This window comes from Palaemon carinicauda, chromosome 26, assembly GCF_036898095.1.
Source record: "Palaemon carinicauda isolate YSFRI2023 chromosome 26, ASM3689809v2, whole genome shotgun sequence".
NCBI lineage: Eukaryota > Metazoa > Arthropoda > Malacostraca > Decapoda > Palaemonidae > Palaemon > Palaemon carinicauda.
The window spans coordinates 104,395,455-104,414,199 of NC_090750.1; the positions used below are offsets into that span (position 1 = coordinate 104,395,455).

The following is an 18,745-nucleotide window of genomic DNA, read 5'->3' on the forward strand; positions in this document are numbered from 1 at the left end:
ATTTGCACTGACTCGCAGCAGTGCCCTTTTAGCTCCGAAACGTTTCCTGTTATCTGATTGGTTGGAATTATCATGTCCAACCAATCTGCCAGCAGGAAACTTATCCAAACTAAAAGGGCACCCCTGCGAGTCGGTGTAAATCGGCCTCACTAAAAGGAATCAACTACAGGAGAGGTTGAATATGGAAGTATTTGATTTTCTGCATTTTCATGTCCTTTAACCTCAGTTGATACATTTTCTGTCTAGCCGCTGAAATGTCTGTTTTTGTGATGATATATAGCAGAAAACCAAATATTTGTATCTCTATTCTCAATCCTCTTATGTGCGGGAAAATGAAAATCTTTAAACTTCATAGAAAAAATAGATTGTAGGGGGGTTAATAGATAGTTGAATTCGGTAGTTATTTTTCATATGATGACATGCATATTAAGAAATTAAAGCAGTTGTGATGGTTAGAAAGTTTTTACTATTAAAAAGTACAGGATTAACAGCTGTAATATTTTTAAAAAATGCCATAGATTACAGCTGTTTAAGAGGTCCCCTTTTGCCTATTTATATCTAAACTGGTTTTATATCTCTCACTCCACTTATTTTTCATCTCTTGAAATGTGCCAGCTTGGTGATTAGTGGGTAATTTTAGAGTAAAGATATGTTAGATCAGTATAGTATTAGGTGCATTTGCACTGACTCGGAGGGGTGCCCCTTTAGCCCGGAAACATTTCCTACTACTTGATTGGTTGGACATGATTCTAATCAATCAATTAGTAGGAACCTTTTCCGAGCAAAAAGGGGACCCCTGCCGGTACAAATGTGCCTCATAAAAAAGAATTGACTAGTTGAAGTCTACAAGTGTATCAATTTTCATCTGCTTGATTGGTTTTGATCATTGTGATAATTGACACAAAAAACTGTTGATTATTTAAATAGACATTTGAAGTATGTTAACGTAATAGTCTTAGCAAGATGAGCTGACAGAAAACAATAGAGATATAAGTAAGGGACTTATGTATAATCATTTAAGATCCCCAAAAGATTTTGTTAAAAATCTTCCAGACCACTTATTAAAGAAGGTACTCATTTTGTCTATATGAAATTAATTTCATATTTAGCACGTTTAGTCACGTAGAACTCTTAGTGAAGAGGAGACCACTGCTTTTGAATTTATAGTTAGAAGATATTTACTGCTTTTGAATTTATAGTTAGAAGATATTAATAGGAGACCACTGCTTTTGAATTTAAAGTTAGAAGATATTAACTGCTTTTGAATTTAAAGTTAGAAGATATTAATAGGAGACCACTGCTTTTGAATTTAAAGTTAGAAGATATATACTGCTTTTGAATTTAAAGTTAGAAGATATTTACTGCTTTTGAATTTAAAGTTAGAAGATATTAATTGGAGACCACTGCTTTTGAATTTAAAGTAAGAAGATATTAATTGATCGGTAAATTAGATTTGTACTGTTAAGTACCAGGTGAAAAAGTTATAGCTTTCAAAAAAAAATCCTTTTATGTAGCATGTTTTAGTAAAAATTTCTTTCAATGTAGGATGATTTAGTTATGGTCCCAGAACTTGTTAAAACTTTATCCACATAACTTGAAGATATGTACGTTCCATTTGCTATCATGTGTATTTCGGCATAAGTAGAGTACCTTGACTTTCTGATGAAGTGATCTTTTGCTTATAGATATCTCAGTTGTTTTTATTTGCAATAGATTCACTATAAAGTATTAATGTCAGGGGAGATTTACATAAGACTGTTGTTATTTCATATGCAGTATAGTAACTTAGCTAGGATAACATTAGGCAAATAAATCTTAAGCATTTGAAAATACAAGGATTCAAAATGATTTTCAGAATATAAATTAACTTGTACATATAGTATTTTGTATATAATACAAACTAAAAAAAAATGTGTAGTGTTGCTTTGAAGTTCACAGTTTTCTCCAATAAACATTACTGACTTGGTTGCTTTATTTAAAATAAAAACTCCAATTGTAAGATTAACAGTTTCTATACATAAGACTTTTGTCACTAATAGCAGAAGTTTTTTTTTTATGTCCCGGTGCATCGTAAATAGCATACTCGAGTGCTCTTCAGATGGCCCGGTCTGCTTTCATACAGCTACGGATATAATGACGCCGTTCATCTTTGCTTGGGTTTCATGAACCAAGGGCCTTTGAATTTGCAGCTTCAACGTGTGTGTTTCTATGTTTGGAAATAAGGGCTTTCATGTTATTGTGTGCGCTACTTGTGTGAGAATAATTAAAGTGGTTGATCGTAGATTTCGTGTGTAGATGTGTGAGAAGAACGTTCAGTTCTTTGCAAAAGATCTAAGCTCTTGTGTAAAGCATTTCTCTCTCTCTCTCTCTCTCTCTCTCTCTCTCTCTCTCTCTCTCTCTCTCTTTTTTACAAATTTCTTTTTTACAAATCAAAATGATTTTTAAGGACTTGAAACCTTTTTTTTGCTTTTTCAACTTTTTAACTTTTGTAAAATCTTGCTTTACTTTATTTACCTGGTAAAGTTATGATACCATGTTATGCTATTAATGCCTCTAGAATGTAGATTAGTGAAAAAAGTAGGTGATGTGTAAAAAATATATGTATTATAAGTAAGTTAGCTTAAAAGCCAAAAATACTTCTATGTATATTTCACAAAACAAAGAAAGGTTAAAAAGTTTGGTTGTAGTGTTCAGTATAATTATTTAGCCCTCCACCGGACCTTTCGTTTTTAGCTCGTGTAAGGTTTGGTGGAGAGAAAATTTAGCGAAACAGCAACCTGATCCTCACATGGACCATACAGTTCCTATGCTTTCTCTGATACGCAGTTAGACAATTTCTTTGAGCTTCCCCTGTTATTTATATGGCTTCCTTCTCAAAGCTAGTTAAGTACTAACATTTACGATATCATAAAATATAAAGAATTCCATTTTCTTTGACAGTATGTATTGAGATTATATTGCAGTGTGGTGGCGTGCTGGTAGCGTCCTTGCCTGGTGATTGCCAGACTGGGGTCTGAGTCCCGCTCAGACTCGTTAGTTCTTGTGGTAGCTGCAACCTCATCATCCTTGTGAGCTAAGGATGGGGTGTTTGGGAAAGCCTATAGGTTTATCTGTTGAATCATCAGCAGCCATTGCCTGGCCCTCCTTGGTCCTAACTTTGGTGGAGTGGGGCTTGGATGCTGATCATATGTAATACAGTCAGTCTCTAGGGCATTGTCCTGCTTGATAGGGCAATGTAACTGTCCCTTGCTTCTGCCATTCATGATTGGCCTTGAAACCTTTATGGCAAGGAGATCGCTTGGGTAGACTATCGATCACCACGTTGCTTCAATCTTCTCGTCCAGGGATGATACGCACGTTAGTTCTTCCCCTGAATCCTGATAGTTTTTTGTGTATTTTAAGAGATTATTTAGATGCAGATTAATAGGGGATTTCTTCTGCTGGATTTAGTATGCATTGTGCAGATTTTTCAAGGGGTATATTTCGGGGTGATGAAGATCAGCATTCTTTTTGTATCACGTGTTAAGGGAAGCAGTGTGTTTTAAACAATCGCTGTGATGAATATGGTGACCCACTAGTTATGCCACTTAAGCTATATCAAGATGAAAGGACTCTCTTAGTTTTTCTCTATTCCTTCATTTGAGAAAAAGGTTGGTAGTAATGTGCTTAAGAAAATAGATTCCTTCCTCCAATTTATTTTGTAGAGCTACTAGTTCCAAGGAGACCTCTCTTCAAGAATCCTGTCATTCCTTATTTAAGTGGCAGCAGAAGCTTACAGAAAACTGGCTTCAGGTCAGATGATGGCCTTTGAAGTTCGGGTTCACGATATTAGAAGTGCAGTTACTCAATTCAAGTTTTATATGAATCTCTTTAGAGTTTTGGTAGCAGCCAAGTGACGTGTAAGTCTTTTCGACAAGCATTACATAAAGAAAACCTGGCTTTGTTATAAGGATTGCTGGAAATGGGGTGCAGTTGTAGCTGTATGTAGGGTCTATAGTATAAATCGAATTTATCTTTTAATTGAACTTCTCACTACTCAAGTTATGGTATTAAATGTATCAATGAGAAATGCAGGGTGTTGGGTACTATAGTAGATATATGATTCTAGCAATAAGTAGCGAGAGTAGTAATTGGGTAGGAATTATTAGTTGTTAAATTTTATTTTTATATTGATAGTACATTTTACCTTGATTGGTATTCATTTGGTATTAAAACTTAACTGGCTTATGGTTTGTCACTGTAAAAACTTGTTTTATTAGTTTTGGGAAATTGACGTAGATTTTTAGTCCAGATTATTGAGCTTTCCTATCTCTTTCCTTCACCATCCCACCTTCATCAGAGTTTAACAAACAGCAATATAAATGCCAGGGAGGTTCATAGAAATAAGTGGAATTTCAATTTTAAAATTTATATATATACTTGCCTGTCTCTCAAATCCCCAATGACTACTCAAGTCTAAGAGGCTGTTGAACATTTTTTTACTTTGAGACTGAAGCAATGTGGTGATAGGATATGCAAGCGTGCTCCTTGCTTTACACCCCAACAGTAGGGGATTCAGCGTTAGAAAGCTTCATCTGTGGTGGATAACGTGGGAGGGTGGGCTGTGGCACCCTAGCAGTACCAGCCAACCTCAGTTGAGTCCTTGTCAGGCTGGGAGGAACGTAGAGAGGAAAGGTCCCCTTTTTTGTTCAATTGTTTGATGTCGGCTACCCCCCAAAATTGGGGTATGTGCCTTGGTATATGTATGGATGTATGTATGTATAATCTCAAGATGTTACTAAAGGGGCAATACTATTGCTGTGAAAGAAAATGTGAATTTTTTAAGAGTTTAGGGTGAATGTTGACATTTAACTAGGTAAAAGAAGAATCGATATTAACACCGGGGGAGTACAGAAGTCATAAATATTATTGTCAAATTACTCTAACATTCTTCTACTTATAGTTTTGCTTGTGTGCGTCCCACATAGTTCTGTAAAACGGATCAATTTCTCTGCCTAATCCGATAAATGCGTCCCACATAGTTCTGTTAAACGGATGTTTCTCTGCCTAATCAGATAAAGCCACTTTAATCTAGTAAAGAAGAAAGCAACTAACTTTTTAGTGTCTAAGATTATTTTAGGTGATGTTAGCTTCCTGGGTATTTTTTTCTATGCAAGTTCCATAACTTCGTAAGTGAGAGTATTATTGTGCCAAATTCTGCATGAATACTGTATAGTTTTAAAACCACGGCAATTCTTGTGCTTTTATTTGTTTTTCTTTTGCATGCTTTGGCATCCTGCTTCGATAGAGCATCGCATTTCATGCTGCATGATTGATGCTATTTTCTTTTTAACGCTTTTTAACGAGTTAGAATTTTCTAAAGCCATATGGTTTTTGATATAGCTGGACTGTGCTTTCAAAATGTTATATAATGAAATTTTGACTTGGAATTTACAGCAGAAATATGTTTTGAAGTTGAATAAAGCAAAATGCTCAAAATGCTTTTTCTTGGTACTCATTACTTTTCATTTTCCAGGCCTCGGCCTCGACCAGTTCAAGAAGTACGACCCCAAGGTATGTTGAAAATCTTTCTATTGAAATGTTAATCAAGAGACTCAATTACTTAACTGATAATTAAAATTTTAAAAAGTAATATAGAAAACGTTAGTTTTGACATCACTGGTAGTATAGTGACTTCATACAGTTTTCATTTCAGTCGTTGAAGACTGAGATGGAGGTTCTAGTATTGAACAATATTTAGAAGTATTTAACAATGGTTTTTCTCTCCTTGTTTTTATTGCTTATTAATATACATAACGTTAGTTCAAAAGTAACAGCGATATTCACTTGAAGTTGCGTTTACTAAGGTTCGATTCACCGCATTGAATACTAGGGATTGCTACGGGACTCCTTGTGGCGTAGGCTTTTGTTTCCTTGTTTCCTTGTTATTTTTCTAAAGTTTTGTCAGCTCTGGACATAGTCTTGATGCTTTTGGTCATTTTTTATTTTCTAAATGGTTAACCAAGGTAAGACTTTGTTTCAGTTTATCATGTTTTAATAGTTCTTTCATTAGGTTTAGCTCAGGACGGACTATGAGCGAGTGAGTTGGAAGTTATGCTAGGATATATTCTCTTATTTTTATTTTATTTTAGGGCTTATTTTTTAATAAGGACTTCTAATCGAGTCATTTTGAAAACTGCTCGTAGAATGACTGCCTTGTGATATAGCAGGTGCAGTCTCCCCTTTACTTGGGGTTCAGTTCATGTTTTATAAATTCATACTTACATATGATAAAAGGGAATATATTGTACCTGAATAGGGTATTTGATACATAGCCATGGCTTTAGCAGACCCCATGATCAAAGAAAATTACAGTAAGGTATTACTAAAATGTGTTTGAAGTATGTAATAGTAAATATATCAATACTGATGCTTTCATTTAATAAATTAGTTTTCGATTACTGTATTTACATCTCGGTATTCTCATCGTGCAGAAAGTTCAACTTTTGGGTGTTGATGCTCAACTTTTTTTTTCCGTCTCCATTAGTTCAGTCACTTGTGAATTCCTCGTAAGTCGAAGGAGGACTCTATTTCGAGTTAGGAGTTTTCGTCATGAACTAAGTTAGGGATGAATTATCCAGGAACTAAAAAATAAGACATTTTGACAATGTTTTATTTAAAAAACTAAACAGGTTTGAATATAGTGACATGCACTTGTTGGTATACAGATGTGCGTAGTATTAAATAAACTGTGTACGTCGTCTTAAGTAATTCTATTGCCCAAATAAAAGATAATTTTTTAAATAATATTTTAAAATAGAATAGTGTAATAATATAAGTATATGTTATATAAGATGGTTTCATTTTCAAGGCTGATTTTAGTTCATTTTATGCTGTGCTGTCTTATGTTTCATTTTAAAAACTCATTTCACAGATTTGATTATAGTGACATCTACTGTTGGTATATAGCTGTACGTTATATTAACTAACCTGTCTGTGTGCCTTCTTAAATAATTCTATTGAAATAAAAGCTAATTTTTAAATATTTTAAAATTAAATAGTATAATAGTTTAAGTGTTATATAAGATGGTTTACTTTTCAAGACCGATTTTAGTAGATTTTATGCTGTACTGTCTTATTCCTCTTATAAATCAGATTTTAAAGGAGTTATTTTCCCATACTTTTGACTTGAACCCTATCCACACGATCGAGCATGCCCGACGGGCAAACAGTGATACCAGACCTAGTTATTAAGAATGAGGGTTAATGACGTCAGAACTGGGAAAACCACAGACAGGGATCTAGCATCATACATTGTTGCCAGATCCCTGCCTTTAGTTTTCCCGCTTCTGACGTCATTAACCCCCATTTTCACTAACTATTGTGGCCTGGTATCACTGTTTGCCCGTGGGGCATGCTCGATCGTGTGGACAGGGCTTTAGTGATGAGTAGACTTTCCCTCTAAATTACCATGTTTTTCTGCATCACAATACAGTAATTCTTTTTATGGTTAATTATTTTTGTGAAACGGTATACTAAGAATTTGTTAGTGAATTGAAAGTAGGTGGAAATGGCAATTGAAATATAACTGTGTTTAACGTGTGTGGTAAGCCACATGTTTAACAGTCACAAAATCTTTAATAATAAAGTGCCTATAGGTTTTGTAGAATCATAACAATTGTAAAATTCTATAGATTTGGGTCTTTCTATACGGGAAGTTATTCGTTGTGTATAGTTGCCGAGTGTATGATAGGAATAGAGTGCCTTCTTCACTGGCTGAACTTGCCTCTATAAGCAGTTTTAACAGATGAAGAAACAAGTTTCGTATTGCAATCATCAGTCTGTTTGTTAGAGTTGAATCAAAAGCATTTTTATCAACCAAATTTAGCTGAATCCCTCCTCAGGGTGGTAGGAGCGAAGAGAAGAGAAGACCCCTTTTGTTCTGTTTTTAATGTTGGCTGCCCCCCTCAAAATTGGGGGAAGTGCTTTGATAAATAGATAAATAGATTTTTGTTCATAGGGAACTGAAGAAATAAGAAAAGTCCCTTTTGTGTTTTTTTTTTTATTATTATTATTATTATTATTACTTACTAAGCTACAACCCTAGTTGGAAAAGCAGTATGCTATAAGCCCAGGGGCTCCAACAGGGAAAATAGCTCAGTGCGGAATGGAAAAAAGGAAAATAAAATATTCTAAGAAGAGTAACAACAATAAATATCTCCTATATAAACTATAAAAACTTTAACAAAACAAGAGGAAGAGAAATAAGATAGGAGAGTGTGCTCGAGTGTACCCTCAAGCAAGAGAACTCTAACCCAAGACAGTGAAAGGCCATGGTACAGAGGCTATGGCACTACCCAAGACTAGAGAACAGTGGTTTGATTTTGGAGTGTCCTCCTAGAAGAGCTGCTTACCATAGCTAAAGAGTCTCTTCTACCCTTACCAAGAGGAAATTGGCACTGAACAATTACAGTGCAGTAACCCCTTGGGTGATGAAGAATTGTTTGGTAATCTGTGTTGTCAGGTGTATGAGGATAGAGGAGAATATGTAAAGAATATGCCAGACTATTCAGTGTGTATGTAGGCAAAGGGAAAATGAACCGTAACCAGAGAGGAGGATCCAATGTAGTACTGTCTGGCCAGTCAAAAGACCCCATAACTCTCTAGCGGTAGTATCTCAACGGGTGGCTGGTGCCCTGGTTAACAGATAGTTAGACTTATTAGCACTTAGGGAACTGAAGATAGAAGAAAAGTCCCCTTTGTGTTTTTTTTATTTATTTTTTTGTTGTCTGCCCCCCAAAATTGGAGGAAGTGCCTTGGTGAATAGATAGACAGAATTTTGTAGGCGTTTAGGGAACTGAAGAAAGAGGAAATTCTCCTTTTGTTCTTTTTGTTCGTATTAGCTTTCCCCCCCAAAATTGGAGAAAGTCCCTTGATAAATAGATAGATAGACTTTTGTTCTTAGGGAACTGAAGAAAGAAGAAAATTCCCCCTTGTGTTCTTTTTTTATGTTGGCTTCCCCCCCAAAAATTGGGGGAAATGCCCTGGTTAACATATAGATAGACTTATTGGCACTTAGGGAACTGAAGATAGAAGAAAAGTCCCCTTTGTGTTTTTTTTTATTTATTTTTTTTTGTTGTCTGCCCCCAAAAATTGGAGGAAGTGCCTTGGTGAATAGATAGACAGAATTTTGTAGGCGTTTAGGGAACTGAAGAAAGAGGAAAAGTCCCCTTTGTTTTCTTTTTTTTATGTTGGCTGCCCCCCTCAAAATTGGGGGAAGGGCTTTGATAAATAGATAAATAGACTTTTGTTCATAGGGAACTGAAGAGAGAAGAAAAGTCCCCTTTGTGTGTTTTTTTTTTTATGTTGGCTGCTCCCTAAAAATTGGGGGAAATGCCTTGGTAAACAGATATAGACTTATTGGCAGTTAGGGAACTGAAGATAGAAGAAAAGTCCCCGTTGTGTGTGTGTGTGTTTTTTTTTTTTGGGCTGCCCCCCAAAAATTGGAGGAAGTGCCTTGGTGAATAGATAGACAGAATTTTGTAGGCATTTAGGGAACTGAAGAAAGAGGAAAAGTCTCCTTTTGTTCTTTTTGTTCGTGTTAGCTGTCCCCCCCAAAATTGGAGAAAGTGCATTGATAAATAGATAGATAGACTTTTGTTCATAGGGAACTGAAGGAAGAAGAAAAGTCCCCTTTGTGTTCTTTTTTTCATGTTGGCTTCCTCCCAAAAATTGGGGGCAATGCCCTGGTTAACAGATAGATAGATTTGTACACAGTTAGGGAACTGAAAAAAAAGTAGTTGAAAGAAAAGGACTTACTAAAGAAAGCATAGGAATAATAATTAAATAACGCACAAGTGACTTAGTTGAATATAAATCGTCAAAAAATGTACAACTTGGTAAAAGCAATGAAAAAGGATACAAAAAAAGTGAGGTGTTGGACAGAAACTAAGGTTAAAACTTAACCTCTGTTTCTTGTGTGTCTCCTCTTTTCATTGTATTCTCTCATTATTGTTTTTATCAGTTTTCACAATGTTCTCCTCTGAATAATAATTTTTCTAATGAATCATTATTATAAAATTTTCCTCTTTCTCTTTTTTTGTAATTATGAAATATGCAATTCTTTCAAGTAATGAGTTATTATGTTGAGATCTATCTTTATGGATTTAGAAGGGCTATTTATCATTGTGGACTAACTAGGGTGTCGTTTTAATCTTGAGCAACAATTTAATTTTCATTTGTTTTTTCTGTTTTCTAGTCCTGCCTCGGCTTAGACTTTTATACCGAAGAGTTCAATTCTTTTCAGACAAATTTATATTAGTTGTGTTTTTAAATTAATTTCTTTCCATTGTTTAACGTGGGTCAAAGAAATTAGAAATTTTACATTATTATATGGGAATATTATGAATTTAAGGGTAAGCTTAATATATTATGTTTAAACCAAATTTGAGAAGTTGAATCGGATCAAAAACTCAGTAAATATTATCTTGATTTAGTGGAGTCGAGTATATAGTTCAGACTAGCAAATGAAAATACAGTTCTTTAGTATGATATTGCCATATATTTCATCATTATTTTTTATAATTAAAAGCTCACCTGTAACCTTAGACTTTAGTTAATTTGATTCATAGAACATCAGAATGTTTTACTTCAGACTAGCAAATGAAAATACAGTTATTTAGTATGATATTGCCATATAGTTAATCATTATTTCTGAGAATTAAAAGCTCACCTGTAACCGTAAACTTTAGTAGATTTGATTCATAGAACATCAGAATGTTTTACACTTTACTAAATATGGAACAAAACATTGACCATCGATTTTATTTTGTATTAAGGATTTATTTTTATTTTATTGTTTCTGCTTTTTTCAATATTAATCTTACCCGATAATCATGTAGCTGTCAACTCCGTTGCCCGACAGAATTCTACGGAAGGGATACGCCAGCGATCGCTATACAAGAGGGGGGTGTACTCACAAGCGCCACCTGTGGCCAGGTACTGCAGTACTTCTTGTTGACACCACCTCAATTTTTCCTCTGTCGTGCCTCCGGCTAGACCTACATGGATACGCTGTTGATTCTGGAGTTTTTTGCTCACGATTTGGTGATGTATTTGCTCTAGAGTTTAGCTTTCGCTATTCAGGAAGTTTTATCATTAGCTTAGCTAGCTTTTGGAATTAATTTGATTAATTATGGTGACGAAGAGAGTATGAACTCTCTTTCACTTTTAAATGGCCGACCCTTCCCTTAGACGGAAGTGTTGGTGTCTAAGAGAGTATAGACTCTCTTTCTTAATTTTGCTTAACAAAAGTTATAGATTTATTTTATATCTCTCCGCCTTTTATAGGCCTCTTCGATTAACTTCCTTTTATTATAAACTTATTAAAATTAATTTTTATATTTGTTTATATTCGACCTTTCCTAATAGTAGGCGGTCTTTTCTTGGTACCGAAGTTAATTAACATTGAGCCCGTCATTTCGGTTTTACCTGTTAACATATTATGCTATTTTAATGTTTTTGAAAGAATTTCTTTGATAGTCTCGTACTGTTTTCAAAGTTGAACTAACGTTTTTGTTTTGTCTCTGCAGTTGTTGACGTTCAGAACGTTCAACTTGCGCTCTATCGTTACGATAGAGAGAGAATTTTCACGGTGTCACGTTGCAGTAAGAGTAACCGTTTCTAGCGTTTTGTTCATTCTTTCTTAGCTTAATGGTTTTAATTCTAATAAAGGAACTTTTTATTTGGGAAATATTTCAGTTTTTTTCCTTTAACAATAATATGTTTTAACGATATATATGATTGGGCTCTTCTCTCAGGTTCTAAGTCAAGAAAGAGAGAGAGAGAGAGATAGAGACGGAGGGAGAGAGAGCTGGATAAACGTTTCGTTCAAGCGAGTAACGTTGTTATCGTTTTTGCTCTTCTCCCTAGTCTCTTTAGGGGAAGAAGGTAAACGTTTCTAGAGTTTTATTCTTGTTCTCAAGCTTTATGCGGTGAGAGATTTTAAACGTAGTTTATTTGATCTAGTGTTTAGTCTCTTTCCAGCCACTGAATTATTTATCTTTCATTAGATTTTTCTGTTACATTGTAATTCTGTTTTCGCAATTACTAACTTTTAAGGAAGGATAGAATTGCGTGTTTCAGGTACAAACCACTTAAAGTTTCGAGTTCAGTGAAATAAGTGCAAACAGAAAATCAAAAGTGATAAGTGATTAGCGCAAAGTGTGTCAGTGTTGTGCGTGAGGGTACTTCTGTGCGTGCCAGTCGTCCTCCCAGTCCGGGACCTCTTGCAAGCTCCCAAGCCCAGGGGAGAAGCAATGTCGAAGGGCAAAAGGGTTCGGCAGGCCTTGATCGGCGCACAGAAGTATCCTCGGTGGTTGCGGGCGTGTCTTACAGAGACCGTCACTCCCACCCGCAGACGATTGAGCCCTTATTTTGCTCGTCTGCAGAAGAAATTTCGGGGAGAAAACGCTGGACTCAGGTCTCAAGACCTCTTAAACGTAAAGTCCAGACCTCTAGAGTTCAACAACCCGGATGCAGTCATTGGGTTAGCTCTGACTCTCCGCAGTCATCAGGTGACTGCACACCTCCTAAGAGAGGTAAGGCGATGCCTCAACAGACCTCATCTTCTGTTAAGGCTTTGCCTCAACAGACCTTATCGTCTGTTGATCCCAAGATGACTTTGCTGCAGTCCATGCAGTCGCAGCTTGCGGTCTTAATGCGTGAGTTTCAGGCTGAGAAGGTTACACCTCCTCCTGCGAGAGCTCCGCCTCACCGCAGTCCAGTCTGCCAGGCGTACGAAGTTGAGGTTCCTCAAGCTACCTTACCGCGTTCGGAGTTGCCAGTTACCAGCGTTGTGCAGCAACCTCAACCTTCCTTAAGGCAACCTCAACAATGGGAGCAGGAGTCTTATGCCTTGAGGCAAGATTTTCTTGCAGTTAGACCATCTTCGAGGCAACAACCTCTTGAGGTACGACAACCTCTACCATCCTTGAGGCAGCCACCTCAGCTCTCGCAGCTGCTACCTCAACTTTCCTCAAGGCGAGAGCCTCAACTCTTGAGGCTAGCTCCTCAGGAACCTCAACTCGTGAGACAGGAACTGCGTTCTGCGCAGCCGCTACCTCAACTCTCGCAGCTCACACCTCAAGAACCTCAACTCGTGAGTCAAGAGCCTCTCTCTGCGCAGCCACCTCAACCCTTGAGGCAAGCGCAACTCTTGAGGCAGGAATCCTCATGCTATGAGTCAGCCACCTCAACGCATGCATCTGCCACTTTCTCCTCAACTTGAGCCTCTTCCCATTCAACTTTGAAATAACAAATGACAATAATAACACCTCATTACTTTCATAACTTGCATTTGTAATCATATACATGTATGCCTACACAAACATTATGATAATGGAGGTTATTCGTATTACTTAAATAAAAAAATATATATGTATTCCTTGCAATATATTTTTAACAAAATCGCAAAATATGGCAAAAATATCTTCAAAACAAAAATGAATCATGAGTTATGAATGTAATGTAAATATTATGTTGATATTAAAACCCCATGCAAGCATGCATGAAGTAATGCAGTGTTGCCAACAGGGCGAGTTTCCCTTTCCTGAGGTGAAGTAGATTATAGTACGTATATTTAGTGCAGCTTAATTCTACGATTATCATGCCGGCTATCAAATTCATCAACAAAACAGTCTAAATCAATTCCCTCGGCACGTGCACTTTCAATGGACAGTAATGCGATATTACTCAATCTAGCACTGGTCATGGAATTTCTGAGAAATGTTACACGCCATGCAACATGCTCTGCTTACCTTACAGCATGCTCTACATACAGCATGCTCTGCATACAGCATGCTCTGCATACCTTACCGCATGCTTCTCAGTCACACATCTTTGGTTGTTGCCAACTCGCTAGACTGTCAAGCAGTTTCATAACGTTGCCTTCTAGTCTGCTGCTTTTGCACCAGTGAAACCCTCACTGAGAGAACTTAGCTTTTCTCGGATATGGTCCCTGTAGATGAGAAAGTGCTTTTCTCCCTCCTTCTGATATTCCCTTGAGGACTCTGTCATTTGGAGAGGAGCCTTTAGCTGCGTAGCCTCCTATGGACTTTTATTTAAGCATAACATGCTTCCAGGGAAGGTAATGGTTCCACTTCAGTCGCTAACCCTGTCTGTTACCACACCTGCTCCCATAGACCTTGAGCTGTGTTGCAAGACATGCAGTCCAAGCTTAGTCCTTGTTAGAGGATTTTTTGTTTACGGAGTCAGTGTGTCACTGGGAAGACGTTCAACAACCAGCAGAAGTGACTTGTTGTGACGCAGTGCGGCAACCTCAGCAACCCTATAAGGAGTTGTCTGTACGACCCAGACAGTCTAGACAGCTTCGGGTTGTCACTGTACTTCCTCGCTTCCCCATGGTTGACAGTTCACAGACTGTGCAGCAGTACCATGATCTTGTGTCCGGCTCCGTCAGACGACTGGCTTTTAAGAGCTCCCACAAGTCGTCGCTGTCTGGAGATTCTCAGATGGACTATGGATCTGACCAAGGAACTGGGCCTCCTGGTCAATTTTGAGGAGTCTCAGCTCGTCCCATCCCAGACCATTGTCTACCTGGGTATGGATCTTCGGAGTCGAGCTTTTCGGGCTTTTCCGTCGGCCCCAAGGATCTTCCAAGCCCTATAATGCATCCAGAGCATGCTGAGAAGGAACCGATGCTCAGTCAGGTAGTGGATGAGTCTAACAGGGACACTTTCATCGCTGGCCCTGTTCATCGTGTTAGGGAGACTCCACCTCCCCCCCCTTCAGTATCATCTAGCTGCTCACTGGATAAAGGACATGACGCTAGAGACGGTCTCAGTTCCTGTTTCCGAAGAGAGGAGGTCTTCTCTCGCGTGGTGTAAGAACAGCTTTCTTCTCAAGGAAGTCTACCTTTGGCTGTTCAGAAACCCGACCGCCGTCTCCTCTCGGACGCATCAGACACGGGCTGGGGTGCGACTTTGGACGGACAGGAATGCTCGGGAACATGGAATCAGGAGCAAAGGACACTTCACATCAATTGCAAGGAGTTGTTGGCGGTTCTTCTGGCCTTGATAAACTTCAAGTCCCTCCAGCTTAACAAGGTGGTGGAGGTGGACTCTGACAACACCACAGCCCTGGCTTACATCTTCAAGCAGGGAGGGACTCTTTCGTGGAAGTTGTTCTAGATCGCAAGGGACCTCCTCATCTGGTCTAAAGATCGAAAGCTCACGCTGGTAACGAGGTTCATTCAGGGCGGTATGAATGTCATGGCAGATCGCCTCAGCCGGAAGGGTCAGGTCATCCCCACAGAGTGGACCCTTCACAAGAATGTTTGCAGCAGACTTTGGGCCCTGTGGGGTCAGCCAACCATAGATCTGTTCGCTACCTCGATAACCTAGAGACTCCTGTTGTATTGTTCTCCGATTCCAGACCCAGCAGCAGTTCACGTGGATGCTTTTCTGCTGGATTGGTCCCATCTCGACCTGTATGCATTCCCGCCGTTCAAGATTGTCAACAGGGTACTTCAGAAGTTCTCCTCTCGCAAAGGGACACGGCTGACGTTGGTTGGCTCCGCTCTGGCCCGCGAGAGAATGGTTCATAGAGGTACTGCAATGGCTGGTCGACATTCCCAGGACTCTTCCTCTAGGAGTGAACCTTCTACGTCAACCTCACGTAAAGAAGGTACACCCAAACCTCCACGCTCTTCGTCTGACTGCCTTCAGACTTTCGAAAGACTCTCAAGAGCTAGGGGCTTTTCGAAGGAGGCAGCCAGAGCGATTGCCAGAGCAAGGAGAACATCCACTCTCAGAATCTATCAGTCTCAAAGGGAAGTCTTCCGTAGCTGGTACAAGACCAATGCAGTTTCCTCAACCAGTACCACTGTAACCCAGATTGCTGACTTCCTGTTACATCTAAGGAAAGTAAGATCCCTTTCAGCTCCTACGATCAAGGGTTACAGAAGTATGTTGGCAGCGGTTTTCCGCCACAGAGGCTTGGATCTTTCCACCAACAAAGATCTACAGGACCTCCCTAGGTCTTTTGAGACCTCAAAGGAACGTCGGTTGTCCACTCCAGGCTGGAATCTAGACGTGGTCCTAAGGTTCCTTATGTCATCAAGATTTGAACCTCTCCAATCAGCCTCTTTTTAGGACCTCACATTAAAAACTCTTTTCCTCGTGTGCTTGACAACAGCTAAAAGAGTAAGTGAGATCCACGCCTTCAGCAGGATCATTGTTTTCACATCTGAAATGGCTACATGTTCCTTGCAGCTCGGTTTTTGCTAAACGAGCTTCCTTCACGTCCTTGGCCTAAGTCGTTCGAGATCCCAAGCCTGTCCAACTTGGTGGGGAATGAACTGGAGAGAGTACTTTGCCCAGTTAGAGCTCTTAGGTACTATCTAAAAAGGTCTTAACCTTTACGAGGACAATCAGAAGCCTTATGGTGTGCTATCAAGAAACCTTCTTTTCCAAGGTCTAAGAACTCAGTTTCTTACTATTCAGGCTTCTGATTAGGGAAGCACATTCTCATCTGAAGGAAGAAGACCTTGCTTTGCTGAAGGTAAGGACACATGAAGTGGGAGCTGTGGCTACTTCAGTGGCCTTCAAACAGAACCGTTCTCTGCAGAGTGTTATGGATGCAACCTATTGGAGAAGCAAGTCAGTGTTCGCATCATTCTATCTCAAAGATGTCCAGTCTCTTTACGAGTACTGCTACACCCTGGGACCATTCGTAGCAACGAATGCAGTAGTAGGCGGGGGCTCAGCCACTACATTCCCATAATCCCATAACCTTTTAACCTTTCTCTTGAATACTTTTTATGGGTTGTACGGTCGGCTAAGAAGCCTTCCACATCCTTGTTGATTTGGCGGGTGGTCAATTCTTTCTTGAGAAGCGCCGAGGTTAAAGGTTGTGATGAGGTCCTTTAGTATGGGTTGCAGCCCTTGATACTTCAGCACCTTAGAGTTGTTCAGCCTCCTAAGAGGAACGCTGCGTTCAGTAAGGAAGACGAACTTATTTAAGGCAGAGTAATGGCTCAAGTCGACTTCCTTACCAGGTACTTATAATTTCATTGTTATTTTGAATAACTGATAATATGAAATACGGGATACTTAGCTTCTTGATATACATGTACACTGGTTTTCACCCACCTCCCTGGGTGTGAATCAGCTACATGATTATCGGGTAAGATTAATATTGAAAAATGTTATTTTCATTAGTAAAATAAATTTTTGAATATACTTACCCGATAATCATGATTTAATTGACCCACCCTTCCTCCCCATAGAACCAGTGGACCGAGGAAAAATTGAGGTGGTGTCAACAAGAAGTACTGCAGTACCTGGCCACAGGGGGCGCTTGTGAGTACACCCCCCTCTTGTATAGCGATCGCTGGCGTATCCCTTCCGTAGAATTCTGTCGGGCAACGGAGTTGACAGCTACATGATTATCGGGTAAGTATATTCAAAAATTTATTTTACTAATGAAAATAACATATTTTAAGGTGACACTTTTTTTATTTATAGATTTGTAACCCTTAGGCTTATAAACAAACAGAACTGTGGTATTTCTTACTCGTGGTTGGTGTTTTTTGTACGTAAACGCCATTCTTTCGTTGGTGAGTTTAGTGTTGTCTTTCCTTCAAAATATTTATTTTAATTAGTTCTGAATATCTTAGATATTGGTAATTTAAGATGAAATGATTAATATTTTTAGGTATATACAGTATTTATTTTAATTAGTTCTGAATATCTTAGATATTAGTAATTTAAGATGAAATGATTAATATTTTTAGGTATCTAGAACGACCGCATTGGAAGTCTTTGAAGAGTTTATAATTCGAGAAGTTTGCATTAATGTTCATGGAAAAAAATAACAGCTAATCTAATTTGTAAGCATTAAAGGAAAACTCTCGTCATGAATGATCGGAGACGGTTGAACCCAGAAACCTGTAAAAAGTAGATTTGAAAAATTGAGTCCTTGCTTTCTGCCACCCAGTGCTTGAGAAACTTTGGGGTTCATAGCACAGCTTTTTTGTCTTGAACTGATTCTAACTCTTGAATTAACCGTAGTTGTGACTTAAATTATGACTTAAATAACACAATTGGCTTTGCTAATCTAGAGAATGAGTATTGACTAGACATTGCTGATACTAAAGATTGAATATGTAGAAATTGCTGATACTATGTAGATTAATCCAAAGTTTGGCTCTATTCGTTACGGATATGAGTTTTAGTAATCTGCTCGGCTGAGACACGTTACGGTTTTGTTGAGATTTTTTTGCGCTAAATTTTTCCCTAAACATCTTCAAAAGGACAGAGTTTTCATCATGGCATCTGTTCCGGCATTTAGATTTTACTACTTTTAAAAAAATCAGTGGCTGCTTTTGTTAACCCTTTTACCCTCAGGCTATTTGGAAATTTCCAACCCTTAACCCCCAGGGGTTATTTTTTTTCAAGCACATTTTGTAGTATATTTTTTTTAAAATTGCTCTAACAGCCTTAATTTTCATCATAGAGAGGTCAGGTTGGTCTCATTCTCTTGGAAAATGCCTGAATTTTCTCAAAAAATTATCAAAAATATGGAAAAAAAATTTAAATTGCAGTTTTTTTGCAAGGACGTACCGGTACGTCCGTGGGGGTAAAGGGATGAGTTTTGTGAAACGTACCAGTACGTCCATTGGGGGTAAAAGGGTTAAGACACTGAAGTAGCAAATGTTTTGATTACTTCTTATAGGATTGTCTTT

General features: G+C 38.3%; 1 protein-coding gene across 4 annotated transcripts in view; it reads left to right on the forward strand.

Annotated features, from left to right (window-relative positions):
- Nucleotides 1-18,745, forward strand: part of LOC137619749 (calcium uptake protein 1 homolog, mitochondrial-like) — an 82,440-nt gene that overhangs the window by 19,691 nt on the left and 44,004 nt on the right. For all 4 annotated transcript variants that reach the window (XM_068350056.1, XM_068350058.1, XM_068350055.1 and 1 more), the window contains exon 6: nt 5,516-5,553. In XM_068350056.1, the coding sequence (XP_068206157.1) occupies nt 5,516-5,553 (38 nt within the window). The remainder of the gene's footprint in view (nt 1-5,515; nt 5,554-18,745) is intronic.